At 43.9% G+C, this 14998-nt stretch overlaps 1 protein-coding gene across 5 annotated transcripts; it reads right to left on the reverse strand.

Annotated features, from left to right (window-relative positions):
* Nucleotides 1-262: 262 nt before the first annotated feature.
* Nucleotides 263-14991, reverse strand: SAR1B (secretion associated Ras related GTPase 1B). 5 transcript variants are annotated; one of them, XM_042881515.1, is made up of 7 exons: nt 14853-14991; nt 10216-10289; nt 7399-7518; nt 6645-6710; nt 5969-6072; nt 5339-5470; nt 263-4182 (listed from the first exon to the last, which is right to left on the reverse strand). In XM_042881515.1, the coding sequence occupies exons 2-7, from the start codon at nt 10271-10273 to the stop codon at nt 4066-4068; spliced, it is 597 nt and encodes a 198-aa protein (XP_042737449.1). In that variant the 5' UTR covers nt 10274-10289; nt 14853-14991; the 3' UTR covers nt 263-4065. The 5 variants fall into 5 exon arrangements, with proteins under 5 accessions (XP_042737449.1, XP_042737450.1, XP_042737446.1 ...); XM_042881516.1 differs by having other exon boundaries at nt 14773-14991; XM_042881512.1 differs by lacking the exon at nt 14853-14991 and adding an exon at nt 14652-14751.
* Between the last annotated feature and the right edge of the window lie 7 nt (nt 14992-14998).

Raw genomic sequence — 14998 nt, forward strand, 5'->3', positions numbered from 1 at the left:
ACCGATGAAGAACAGGTTGAGCTGCTATTACAGCCAGCTGAACCCCCCCCCCAATCACTACCAGAATGTGTGCTGTGCCAGAACACTTCTTCTTGCCCATGGACAATGTAATTATTTGACAAGAATTACCTGCTTTGAACTCCTTTTCTTCAAATCCCAACACAGAACTTTATTTTCTGATACTTACATGTTAAGCCAGGGATGTGACAACATAAATAATAAGAAACACCACATTAAGGACATGTTTAAGACCACTTTCATCTTTAGTTCTTCCTCTGCAGTTTATTATATAAATTATGCTTTTAAACATTCAGAGCACTTACATTTCAAAACAGAAAATGTTTAGTTCCACGCTGAGATACTAGTGCAAAAGTGGTTTATCTAAGTGCAAATAAGTTACACGTCCCCACCGACAGCCAATGGATTAGGCTGTTTGTAATGCATCTCAGAAGTCCATAACTCATGATTACGTTATTTACACTGCGGCTGAGCATGTTGTAGTCGATAGAAATATTGGACTTTGGTTGGTGACAACCAAACACGCTGACAGTACAAATGAGAGAGAACAATTCTACTTGAAGCAGACCTGTGAATTCACTGGGACTGAAGAACAACAATATCGTTTTTCTGAGTTGACTTTAGTTACAAACAAGCAGATGTCAAATGCTCGATTTGCTGCTGAATTCCAACTATTAAAACACGGCAAAGCTCGCACACATGCAGGTATTATATTCCAGTGAATGCCATAGGTCATCTTTGGCACATCATAGACAGTACCTGAACACTGAATACAGCATGAGAAAACACACTTCATGAAATAGTCTTGGTCTGGACGAGGGTAAATGAGAACAGTCACAGATCTTTCCCACCTCCAGTGCCAATAAATGTTGCTACAAAAATGAAGTAAACTAAGACTGAAATGCAGCAATGCCCCTCGGTTGCACAGTGCATACTAAAACCAGTGTCTAATTAAATCCAAGCAAAATAAATGTTATTCAACTCACAGATGCTACTATATGGGGTCACTGCAGTGAAATATGGGCCGTTTTGTCTGCAGTTGTTGTTAGTAGTTTAGAAATCTGCACTCATTTGTCTTAAAGTTGTAGTGCAAAAGCAAATTTGAGACTCCACAAATAACACAGTTATCAACGAATTTTCTTTTTCACGTTCTTTAAAGTGATGCTTAATTGAAATCTGCATAGTCAAGAGTGCAAATGTAATTCACAAAAGTCAGACCCAGATGTGAACGTTGCTTCTTTTGTAAGTTAGTAGGACTGGTCACAGTCACAGCAATAAGCAACCTCCAGAAATAAAGGTACAGGAGATGGAGGGGTGGTGGGGATGAAAACCACCAGAAGAACTCTCACGAGTGTATTTTTCTATCAATAAAGTCTTCACACAAAGATACACAACACCCATTCACATTCATGTGCACAACAGAATGTAAACTACAGAGGAAATATTTCCTCTCCAGAAAGAACAGTGAGATTATTGGTGACTGTTGTTCAGCTGTTCCCACAGTGGGAACCATTACGATACCCAGACAGAAAACAAAAGGTCCAAATTTCTTCATGCCCTTATTACAACCACATTTAAACTAGCATCTCACCGTATGAAACATGAAATCTGAGTACTTCCGTAACGCTAAGGATTACCCCTCACACACACTTTTAAAGCAGCATCACCTCTGGTCTTTTTTAGCTCTTAAGACCATCAGCCCTCTCCTTACAGCCCATGTTATTCACAGTAGGTTGAGTGGCAGCTGAAGAGGTCCCCTCTCTCTTCCAACACCCGTGGAATGGCTCAGCCTGTGGAAGGGGTCTGCAGGCACTCCCCACTCCACAGAGGAGCACGAGAGCAGCACGACTCCACTTCCAGCTTCATTTCCATCAACACAGGCAGCACAGTCCCAAGTCTCCCCCTTCAACACAGCTACGTGACCGCAAGCAGTAGTTCTGAATATTTACACTGTTGCATTATAACCATTATGAGAAAAACGTGTGGGGTGGGGAAAAATTTGTGTTCCCCAAACATGTGAGCAAAGACTCGCATGTTGTCTACACACCTGTAAGATGACATTTCTTATCTACAGTTTGACTTGTGCAACGCGGAGGCACTGCTCTGCAGCAGAGCACTAGTTTAAAGGCAGGATTAACTCATGCTGGTCAATCTACCCAACAGCCTCACTTCTGTTCTTCACCACGCACAAAGTATGCTTAAAATTTTGCAAGATTGTGCTGTAACTAGTGCCAGCTATCATCTATATTAGTTAGGTTATGGATTATTCATCTGATTCAGACGCACAACCTCGGACTGAGGGGAAACCATCATCATTATTTAATCACACAAGCCCTGATCCGGGAGGGGAGTACCCCTTATTTACTCACCATGTGCCTATTTAGAGACTACGGGCTCACATTTAAAGTCTGCAGGCTTAAAATACGAGATTCAAACTCGGTGGTTTAAGAGAGAAAATTATGTACGAAACCAAGAGAGACAGAAATTTGTTTGCTGCTACGGATGTTGAAGAAACAGGGCCTAAAGCATTTTAGAGAAGATCGACAACAGTGAGTAAAAAGCAGCTCCAGCCCTGGGGTTCTGTAAGAACATCTGTAGCAGTTCAATACTTTTCACCCTTGTGAAAAGTGGAAGAGCAAAGGTGAAACACACTACACAGTGAAAGCCAAACCCAGCACAGCGAAACAACGACCCCAGGGCTGAAGCCCTGCCTTCATCAGCTACATCTGCTGCACACAGAAACGCAAATCACAGGTCCACAGCAATGTCAGCCAGTGTCAACAAGATGTCCATATATTTACGTGCGTCACCTCTCCTTCTTAGAAAATAACCTGCTCAGGGAGCGAATGCACTGGGAGGTGGGGAAAAAACAGTCAAAAGTCTGGAAACATGCACTGAAGATAATGGAATTTTACCCCAGAAACAAGCCACCTGGGCACGCAACAACTGCCATTCTGACTGAGCTTCAGGGCAAAACTGCAGAAAACAATCCATCTTGTTCCAACTCAGAACACCAAAAATAAAACTGGCCAATTAGGGGTGTGCTGACACATTTTCACAAGCAACAGCAGCGATTTTTTTTTTTCTGGCAATGTCACAGACAAATCTTCTGGCAGAATCCATATCTACCGAAACCAAGAACAGAACAATTCAGTGTAGCACTAATGGTAATTGTAATTTCTGTGTCATTTCAGGGGTGTAAGTCAAGGTACCAGCAGAGTAAGACCGCTTTTTACATTAGTTCAAGATCTGCATCGGCACAACTGATTTCCATGATCTGTCCTTTTTAAAGGTGGTAGTTATAAGGGCATCAGATTAGAGTTCCATTAATGTAAAACCCTAAAGGAAATGCAATTTGGTAGTCTGAAGGAAACAGCTTACTCTCTAATATACAATGAAAGTACTTTGTGGCCTTCTGTGCTTCAGGACAACATCCCCCATATTCAGATCGTCAGACAGCCTCACTAGTTAAGACACATTAAAATGAAACATTTTCCATTAAAGTTGCCAAAAACTGGATTTAAATTTATTGCATGACGTTGCATAAGAAAGTATATTATTGAAAACTGTAAGGCATCATGCAATTATCCATCAGCTAATTATTTATTATTCCTTGAAAGATGGTTATATACTCTAAAGTTATAAAACCAGTTTCAAAAAAGTACATAAAAAAATTTAACATGATAAGCATTAAATATTTCTCACGTTTGCAGTTTTTAGCTGTTAAAAAGTGCATTCAAACATACTGTACTGGAAAGTTGCTCTGTCCAAAAATGGTGCTGGAGACTTGTTAAATTAAATGTTGCAAAAGAATGCTGTATGGGATTAGAAAGCTAACATGTGGTGGTACTTCAGCTTACAAACTTGCTTGAAAGAATTTCTCAATCCTCACACTTACAATTTAGCATAGGAGATACAATTATGTAAAAATGGATGCTTTTATAACTAAACAGTCAAACGAATCCAAGTTGTGTACACCGAGTGATCAAATAAGGAGCAGACTTAATATTCAGACATGGGACAGGATGCACTAATGTGATCTTGGCATTAATCAATGTACTGTGCCATCCAACGGAATCCTTCTCCATAGCCTTGTCTCTTTAGCACGCTGCACATGAACACTTCTAGTGGCCTTGCATTCAGTTCTTTCAATGGTATACTGCCCTGCAAAGAGACAGAAGCACTCCAAATTATAGGATCTTTACAAAGAGACAGCTGCTCTGCACTGACACTTGTTTCTACACAATGCCATCCTTTAACTTACGGTTGATGTTAGAATCTTTGAAGAAAGTGACTCTGAAACTTCTGCACACAATGCCAGCCTTACAGTCCCTGAGCATATTTTCATGTGCAGCCACATTCAGAGAGCATAAAGTGCGTGGCACCTGAGTGCAAAAGCAAGCATCTGTATAGAGAATCTGACAGCTCAGACTCCAGTTTTCAGAGGCAGTTCCCTGCAATGCTTCTAGCAGCTTTCCAAGCAGATAAAAAGAGCATTTGCTACAAATTGTAGGGCTGACCGCAGTCAGAGTGCAAGTTGCTTTCTTGCCAAGAGCAGCACAGTGTGACAAAGCTATTCCTCAACTGGAGGCTCACTACAGGATTCTTACTTCACAGACTGCATGCGGTGTTGGAAAATACAGAGCAAGATGCAAAACAAAACGATAAAAAGAAATGAATAATAATTGTTTATATTCCATTACACCTATTCTAAAGCTAACCCACGCAATTCTTGTTTCTATGTAATTTCTTTTTAATTCCTTGTACCCAAAACTCCATTACAAGCAGTACACTGTGTTTACTTCAAAGAGAGCTGAATTACCACAAAGATGGGTAATATAAATCTGCTAGTAGGAATGTTTTTCCACTGCCTACAAACTCAGATTTCTGCAGAAGTATAAACCTGCTTCTAAATTTCAGTTAAATATGCTAAGTAATGAATTGTACTAAATCTGCACTTTAAAGGACAAAAATCACTTACTGGAGGACTTTATCAAGTTTTCTCTTCCAGTTCCTACTAGAACTGTAGCCTCTGAAAACATGTTCACCTTTTAAAAGTACTGCACAGAAGTAGCTCAAGTACTGAAATCTATGCTTAGTACAACTCCATTTTCCCTGGCAAAATGTGTTATTGGAAGTGATGAATAGAAGCTGCAGTAGGGATGCTTCTAACACGCACAGCATTTCTTTCACACAAACCTATTAAGTACTGAGTATATAACAAACTAAAAACCATTTATTTTGTGTAGCTGAGTGAACCAGAATCAACACAGAACTGTAGGGTAAACATGAGATCTCTAACAAAAAAAAGGAGCTTTACCTTTCCTGTTGTCTGGCCATACAGACCAAACATCTCTCGTAACCTCTCTTCACTGATGGCTTCAGGTCTGTCAATCTTATTACCAAGGATTAGGATAGGCACATTAGCAATAGTTTCGTCTGTCATTAGTGACTGCAAAGGAAAGGAGAAAGGGGAAAGAGACTATTTTAGGAGATAGTCTGATTTAAAGCTTTTTTTTTCAGGATGTAGTTTGATTTAGGGCTTCATATTAAGACAAAATGTTAATAACCATGTGGTGAAACTCGATCTTTCTAAGAAGTAAGGGCAGCAAAATTCACTGTTATTTGGTGCAATGAAAATAACTGATGGGAGTTGTTCAATCTGCTTGCGATAAAAGAAATTAAATTACTCATTCACAACATAGAAAACATCATAAATGGAGTAATACTGATTCCACTGGCAGAACAGAACGTTCACCTACGTACAGTGCAGACGGTAATGAACAGCAAGAGGGTGACAGAACCAAAACACAACTAGATGGGATTGAAGATGCTAAAAGTGAAATTGCTGGATTGCCAGGCAGGCAGGAGAGCTCTGTCGAACACGGGGAATTGGAGGTTATTTCTTAGAGGTTAGAATCCAGATTTTCAAAAGCCCAGTTACACTTACATCGAGCTCTTCTTTTGATTCAAGCAGTCTGTCATGATCTGCGCAGTCCACCAAGAACACAATGCCATTAATAGCAGGCAGATAGTTTTTCCACACTCTGCGAGCTACAGGGAAGAAGTGAAATAAAACCAATGGAAATTATCCCCAAACTTAGAGCATAATTACTTACAGAGTAATGGAGAAGCCACACGTATTTTTGAAGTCTTAGTGTACACTGCCAGTCTTCAGGATGCAAACCCATGTTTTATAAAGCTTGAGATAACGGAGCAAATGCATAATTCCCTCTGCTGTTATCACCACTCTATCTCACATGCACACACTGATGGACTGAACCTTGTTGTGTTTCCCCAAGTATTACATCAACAAATGTTAGTTTGAAGCACAGAGGTTGAAGGCATACACAAGAAATTCAATGTTCTAAAACAAAAACTATCTAATCCTTCTCAAAATAGTTACCATCAGTCAAAGAATCCTGATCTACTGCAGCTCCTGCCAAATTGTATTTGGGAGCACAGTATGTGGCAGAGACAGGAACAGAGCAGTGAATGTTTTTAACACTACCAAAGAGAGTGTGGGAAGCTGATCTCTGCAGTATGGTCGTATTTCTGATCTGAGACAAACTGACTGTAAACAACTCCAATTCACAGCAGTTAAATGAGTCAACATATTCTCTTACCTTGAGCATGTCCACCCAGATCAAAAGTAGTGAAAGTCATTCCAGCAATTGTCAGCTCTTCTGAAGCTACAAATACACAGAATTATGTTCTCTGTGAAGATCATATATCATCATATACATACTACACAGTATTCTACTACACGTAATAGCCTGACTACTCAGGACACAGATTTCACTTTCTGTTGTTATCTTCAGTATTTTGTTTCTCAAGAAATATAGCAGAGAGATACAATTTCTTTCAAAATCAGTAACATTTATGTAACAACAAAATGTAATTAAAACAGATGTCAGAAATCTACAGTGTTAAGAGAACAGCAGAGAATGTCTGTCTGCACATGATTTCTCTCTCCCCCATTTCAAAGGCAATAGGTAGCTCTGGCATTTGGTTTGCCACACAGATGAAATTTCACATGCAATACTGGCAGAGGTCACTCCTTGTTGTGTCCTTGCTTAATTGCTCACCTTCTCCTGGACTTCACCAGTCCATGTTTTTAACCTCTGCTGAACTTTTCCTCCTGCAAGGCTACCATGGTAACAATCAGAGTCAATGAGAATCAGAACAGTGTATGGAAATGCTAACCTTCCAAATATCCAGAGAAGCTGCCCTCAAATGTTTCAAGTCTCAATTTCTCACAGCTTCTGTAATTCAGAATTTCTCAATTCCATTACTCTTTGCCTCCCCCCAATTACTTGTGATGTATAATCAGGTTTCCTGCAGTACTTTCTAGCAAGGGAACTAGGAACGTTAACTTACTGGGGTGTAGTGTGGGGACATGCTGTCCCAGCCTGTCATCTTTGAGCATGTGCAGCAGTGTAGTTTTTCCAGCATTGTCCAGTCCAAGAAAAACTAGTTTGCCTGATTTCTTGTACAGTCCTGTAACAAAGAATAACCTACTGAATCAGTTCTATCAGTGGGAGTATTATCTGAGCAGCATTGTCCAACAGGAACCCACATCACATACATATAAAATACAAACATTTAGAGTGACAGCAATGGCATCTTTCAGCACTGCTAAGCATAAGCTTCTCTCAGATCCTGTGTGGTCTGCTAAGCAGCAAGACCAAGACACCTTCCTACACGTATGTCCTACAGATTTCTGTTGGCACAGCTGTGACAGTCAGTAGAGAAAGGGTGTGTGATTGCTAATGGAAGCATCCATGTACAGTCACTATTTCTAACATGAGAGATGACTCTGCTCCCAGGAGAAAAGTTGTACAGCCACGGCACAAAATACAGACCTGTCAAGCTCCACAGTGCACTTTATCAATGCCCTTTATCAGCAAGTGCTCTCCTACTTGTACAGGCCACATTCATACTTGCTCATGTGCTTATCACAGCTATGCTTGCTACACACAGCTGATGTGATGCTGAGTGGCATCTGGGGAGAGAGGCACATGACTGATGTAAATGTGTCACACATGATTGCATTTACTTTATCTGAGCAAAGCTAAAACAAAACTCAACTGAACCTTGCCGGGGCAGCTTGCTTTGCTCTACCAAATGACAAATGACCAAATGAACCTTCCCTCCAGTCCAAGCCATTCTATCATACAGTGTTAACAATGGACTCTAAAATATCAACCATCCCGGGTCAGGAAAAGATTATATTTTGTTCAACTCCCTCCTGTTATGACAAAAAAAAAAATCAAACAAACTAGATAATGTCACAGTATTGCGGCATACACTGAAAGAAAGGTTTATTTTACAGCCACTGTGATGACACAGCAGTACTCTGTGAGGTACACTTTACCACTGAAGTTATCCACACATCCTACTCCAAAAACAGTGAACTCCCCTGACCTGCAAACTAGACTCCAGAACCCTGCCTACTGCCAAAGGTTGTGCCGAGTGCCACAGGAACAAGAGCTCTGAAGCTGTACAAAGGTCACATTATGAGCAGTGCCCTGCTCTGTACCTGGACCCAGCAACAGTACTGCTGGAGCCCTTATTCCTTTCCACAGGCGCTGATCACCCTGAGATCTCTGCTCCACTGCATCTCCCTATGGTCACACAGCCTGGCCTGTTTGGGAGCCACATCTGAACTGCTAGAGATCCACAGGTGCTGCCCAGTTTCTGTGCTATTCACAATATTGATTATAAAGTACAGATGCTGCACTCCGCCTAGTGAGGATGATTTCTGATGAGAAAGGTCCTTCCCAGTTCAAGCCCGATGAGGGCAAAAGTGGTGGTGACTTCTTATCACATATACTATCCTTGCACATACTTTGTTTTTGTCAGATTTTAAATAGCACTGTTACACAGGGGGTTCCTCAGCCACCCCCGGGGATGCTGTGCAATCCACAATCACATGTGCCTCTATCTGCCTGACCTTTACACTGCTGCTGTTTGCTCACCTTTCCCCCCCCCTTCAAGCTAATCTCTGGAACTGCATTCCACCAGGGCATGTTTTATAACCTGCAGGGAAGAATATGCTTTCATATACCGCAGCTTATTTCATTAATAACCTTTTTTACTACAAGAACTGCAGAGTGTTTTCATAGCTCTTTTTCAAACACAACTCTTATTTCCCAGCTCACCTTCTCATATACTCAAATATCATTAACCACTAAACTACAGGACAGAGGTGAAAGTACTGATGTTGACAGGGAGAGAACTGAACAAGCATTTCCATATACAAACTTACATCACAGAAGAAACTGCAGTTTACACTTACCTTACAAGTTAAGTGAAACACCACTAAGCTGTAGTAAAACAACTGCATTTTTTGCCACTCTCACATGGGACATGAGAATGAAAAGTTGGGGTTTTTTTTTAGAATAAGAGGGACATGTAAAGGGCAATTCTCTTTTCTGCTGCGGGCTTCAGCATCTCTCACTAGAATTAGACTTTTTATGTGCAGGTATAGGAAAGCGAGCTAGCGTGCAGCAATCACTGCTTGGCTAAGTAAGAGGAGATAAGAAAGGTTGGTCAACCCAGTTAAAGTTTTACTGACTAATATTTCAATGGCAGGCCAAGGGTCTAACATGAAGCGAAAAAGTTTAAACTTTCAACTGATAAAATGCAGGTGGCACAGATTGCCATGGCCCATTAATCACAAATTCTTTTTATTTACTTGAATAGAATCCCTGGAACTTGTACACTGCCCTTTTTATCTATGTTATCTGCAACTTCTGCTCCTCTTCTGAGTACTGTAGCACTCCCATTCCTCTTGTGCTCTTTTTTCCTCCTGTTTTACAAAAGCCAATATTTCACCCTGTATGCTTATGTTCAAAAGAATTCAACCCAAATAATTGAGTCCGATTCTTTAAAGAAGAAAAAAAAAGTCAGGAGAAGCTTTATTAGCCGGACTACACCAGTTTAAATGTATTAATTAAAAAAAAAAACAAGCCTATTATGTTCCTGAAAGAAAAAGTAATTTTCAAGAGGTTACAGGATGAATGTCAGATTGAGTGGAGAACACATTATGGAAATACTCAGTGTTGATAAGTGAAACTTTTTTTTTTCAGTGATACTGAATATACACTAAAATAAATGTTATTATTTAACAAGTCCCTCGGTTTGAAGATAGGTTAATAGACATGCTATACAAAAACAGCAGGAAAAACTTACCTAAGAACTGTAATACACTACTGAAGCCACTGTAAATCCAGTCAAATATGAAGGACATATCTGAATCTTTTAGTCTGAAATAAACAGAAAATAGAATGCTCTGTTAGAACAACACATCAAACATTGTGAGGTGCTTACTGAGGCTGACTCCTGAGAGGTTCTACTATAAGACACTGCTGTCTGCACACCTCCTGTCTGTTTGCCTTGCAAGGGGCCCACAGCACTGGAACCACCACTTATGGCTGCAACCCCCAGTACTGTCTCGTACAGACTTCTACCACCGACAGCTTAAATTTAAACTTATCTCAAAGCAGAACTCTGGAACACCACATCCCTCCCCCATTTTTGGACGAGGCTCAGGAAAAGAGGGTTGAGGTGAGGATGCTCAGGGTGGCACCAGCTGTGGGCAGATGCCCTTTGACAACAGGATGTACCCTGGGACTTCACAAGATCCCCTTCTTTCTAGGATGGTAGAAACACCAGCATTCCAGTCCCTGGAGGGCAGCAAGTGGCCAGCTGGGCCAGCAGCACACAGCCAGCCACAGCAGCAGCCTCTGAGAGACATCTCACACCTTGAAAGTTTGGAGAACACACACAGCACAGAGGGAGAAGGGCCAGGACCTCACAGAGTCACTCAGGTTGGAGAAGACCCTTAGGATCACCAAATCCAGCCATCACCACCACTACCAACTGCACCTTTTCTGAAGCTGCGCCTTCAGGTAAGAGAATGCTGTCACTAGGTTCTAGGGCAGCCATGAGCAATTAGTTTCTTAACTTCCACCTTCCTCATTATCCAAAGTGAGGGTAGTCACACCGAGAGCACCAGTTTGACAGAGCAAATTAGTACCTAGCTGGAAAAGCTTTTGCAAGACCAAAGGGCAGCTTCCTTAGGAGCATTAGCTAGCTAACCCTGCTGCAGTACTTAATTCCTCCTAACAGGTTGGGAAGTCGGAGCTCAGGTCTTCGAGCTGAGGGCAGCATACCTTGTATGTCAGCGCAGTATTTGTGTGCTGGGGCTCGCAGGATGGCTTTAGGACAGCCCTGAACCTGGAGCATAGCACAGAGCAGTCAGACCACAGGTCAGCACCAGACCCAAATCCATCTGCCTGTCCTAACGATCACACTCATGACAACACGCGGAGGTTTTCCTCCACACAGCAACAGGTACGTCACGGCAATACCCAAAGAGGATGAAATATTATTGTTATTTATGTTTGCTCACACAGGAACAAAATCCATTCAGCCCATACTTGCCCTCCCTGATTGAGGATGACGAAGCGTTAGGCTTCCCCATGACTAACCCTGAAACTCTTCCCCACCTCCCACAGCTGACCAATGGAACAGTTGCAAATTTCAAGATACAAATAAGCTTGTCGATACATAAACAGCCAGTTACACAACGTCATGGCTGAAACTGTCACTTACATGTCTAAAAAGCAAAGGTCAAGAATAAGCAAATATGGCAGGAGGACACGTCAGCAGATTTATTTATTGCTTGAACAAAACACCGATCGAGAAAAGCCTCTGTAAGGCTTAGGAAAATGATCTGGCCAAATAACTTGCAAATCAGTGCAAACAGCGTGATGCAAGAGCAGTGCTCAGATTACCGAGGTGAGAATAACCTCACAGAGTTTAGCTGTATTAACCACTTCCTTGTGTGAAGCTTATGGATGAAAGAAGGAAATCTTCACTCACTGAAAACCTCTAACAAGGCAAGGTTCCAAATACAGCAGAACGTGCTTTGCTATCAGCCGGCAGCCCTTAAAGGGAAATACTACTTTTAAAATGGGGAAAAAATTGACAGCAAATTGTAAAAACATACTTGAGCTATTTGAACAGAGATATTAAATCTACTCTTATCGCACAGAAAAAACACCAACACAGCTCAGGGCAGTGTCACACTGAGCCACAACAACCTGCAGCACACTGCACGGCTGGGCCACGCAGCCAGCGTGCATCGACTTCGACCTTCCAGCCCCCGTGATGCACCATTAAGGCAGAGCAGTGAGAACTATTTTAGGGCTATTTCAAGGACTCCCTTGAAAGTAATGAGTTGTGAGGACCCAGACTTAAGGAGAAACTGTAACGGACACCTGACAACCTGTTGGTACTGACAGTTCACAGCCATCGCCAACTTATCCACTTGTGGACTCAGAAACATGAGAAGAGTTTTCTAGCGTCAACAACAGATGGTTGCCACCTCCAAACACCTTTAACAACCCTGGTTAACATTATTTCACAAGCAAAGTGTCACTTGTGTCTCCTGCGGAGCCTCTCCAGCCCATCTTCTGCAAAATGCTGCTGACAGCAGGGATAAGACAGCAAACTTGCTCACAGTTGTTCCATGTTTTCTTTTTCTCCTATGAGAAGCAGGGATTTTTGCCCCTGCCTTGGACCTGCATTTTCCTGGCTAAAAGCCAATTACTACATCCCAGAAACATAATAATGCTTACTTCTCAAATGTGCAAACCTTCAGATAAGAGAAACAATCACCTGAATTCTCATTTCAAATAAGCTCACCTTAACAATCTAAATTATTTCTGCACAACAACAAAAATCAAAACCCGTAACAAGTTCAGTGAGTAAAATGACAATTTGCCGTCTCAGTCAAATGTATTCTATGACACCACGCTTGAGGAAACAACATGGTCCGAAAATGAGCTAACAGCAGATTTTCTTTGGGTACTTTAATCAGTTTTTTGATAGCGAGTCATCTCTGAGATTTCAGAAAGAACAATCACACAGTGCTGCTATTAGATGGGCTGAATAACAAAGATCATGTATTGCAGGACATATACTTGGCTCTATTGCGTTCTTTATTCCGTGACAATATATTTGTAGTTAGCATTGATCCAAAGCAGATGTGAAACTGCAAAGTACACAGTTTATCTGTCAAGACAGCACTGCAACAGACACACGAGGCCCTAAAAGCAGCTGAGTAAGCGCTTCAGTCGCAGTCCAGCTCACAGAAGCTGCTCTCAGATCATAGTCTCAAAGCGGGGCCCACTGCAGCAGTTTCTGTACTTATTTTAAAAACAAATCATCAAAAAACCCAACATATCGGAGCACGAATATGAAATTATTTTTGATCTTCTGGGTGATCTACCGTGATCTGTGTTGGAAGAAATGATGCTCAGAACAAACCTTGACGGATCATTAATAATGTGCCAAACAACCAGAGGAGAAAGTTGTAAGGCACTTGCAGGTCACTACGTCATATTACAATACAATTCTTGAAATCACAAACACCAAAGTGAAATCTGAGACGGGCCTCAAAAGAAACTGCCAAATAATCATAAAAGATTCATGCAGCAGACGGCAGGCACGGGGCTGGTTATCTCAGAGCCAGAGATCAGAGTCTGCAGAGCCCCCCCAGAGGGGGGTGAGCACCCAGAGGGGCTCTGCACAGAGTGATCAAAAAATAAGAAGAAATTAAACGGGAAGGAAATTCAACCACACTGCTTGCAGGCAGGCAGGTGAGGAGAGGGAACATAAGGGGTGACTGGGATTCTGATTCACGGCGTTCAGAAGCAATGGGCTTTTTCGGATGGTGTGGAAAACAATTCTATCTACTAGCAGGAGGACCGTGGGTTGTTTTTGTGATAACGGCACAGAAATCCGGATGAGAATTCAGTAATAAATGTACCCAAAGCAGCCTGACACAGCCGTGAGAGCCCGAAGAAGACACAGCAGGCACACGGCAGCCTTCATAGCCGTCAGCTCAGCATCTCTGACCCAGAGAACAATGGATCTTTCTGTTGCTAGGAGTGCGGAGAGAAAACTAATAGTAGGGAGGGAAGCATCGGGCAGAAACGCGAAACTCGTCCATTTTCCCACGACAAGGGGTGTTTTTTAGCGGTATTTGCGACCAAGGAGATGCCGAGCCGACGGGAGGGGCACCCAGCGCGGATCGAACCCTTCCGAGCGCCGCGTCCTATCCGTGCCACCGCCACGGCCCGGCCCGGCCGTACCGAAGCGCCGTTCCCGCAGCCGCTCTCGCCGCCTGACGCCCCGCGCCCGGCCGCTCCGCGGCGCAACCCGCGCAGGCCGCTTTAGGCCGGAGCCCGCGGCGGCCGAGCGGCGGGGACGAGGGCAGGCCGCGGCTTCGGCACCGCCCGCAGCGCGCCGCGGAGGAGCCCCAGAGGCCGCGGTCGGCATCGAGGCCTCGCCCCGTCGGCTCCCCGTCCCCTTGCTCACCACCGCCGAGCCTCAGCTCCGGCCGCTCCACCGGCACCGACAGCGATCGACCCCGCCGCCGATCCCCGCTCCGCCCCCCGCGCGGCGCCTTCCGGGCCCGGGCCGGCCGTGCGGCACAGCGCGGAGCTCCGCCCGGCGCCTCCCCCCTTGCCGCCGTCGGCCGGGCGCGGATCCGTCGCGTGTCCCCGCGTTGCCGTGGAGGAGGCGGAGGGCGGGCGGTCTCTCCTCGCGTTCCGCACCTTTTCTCCGCAGTTGGGCGGAACGCGGGGGACAACCCCGAGCTCGGTGCCCCACACGTCCCCCGCACGGCCCACGGCCTCCCGTATCCCGATCGGCTCGAGCGGCGCCGTGTCACCGCACCCCGGCGCTGAGGATCCCGTCCGTTCGCCGAACTGGGGCTCCCACTCCGCGGTGCCGCACGGCGACTCGCCGGCTCTCACCGAGCACCGCGTACGGCAGTGCCGCCCCGCCGACAGCGGACTCGCAGTGGGGACCGAGAGGAACGCGGGGACGTTTAAGCAATTTCTGTAGCGATGACCCTGTGTTTTACACGCGGGCTCCCTGCCCTGACGGGTGACGGGCCGCC

Source organism: Lagopus leucura, unplaced genomic scaffold (assembly GCF_019238085.1).
Source record: "Lagopus leucura isolate 7727_CA_CO unplaced genomic scaffold, USGS_WTPT01 Super-Scaffold_100030, whole genome shotgun sequence".
NCBI lineage: Eukaryota > Metazoa > Chordata > Aves > Galliformes > Phasianidae > Lagopus > Lagopus leucura.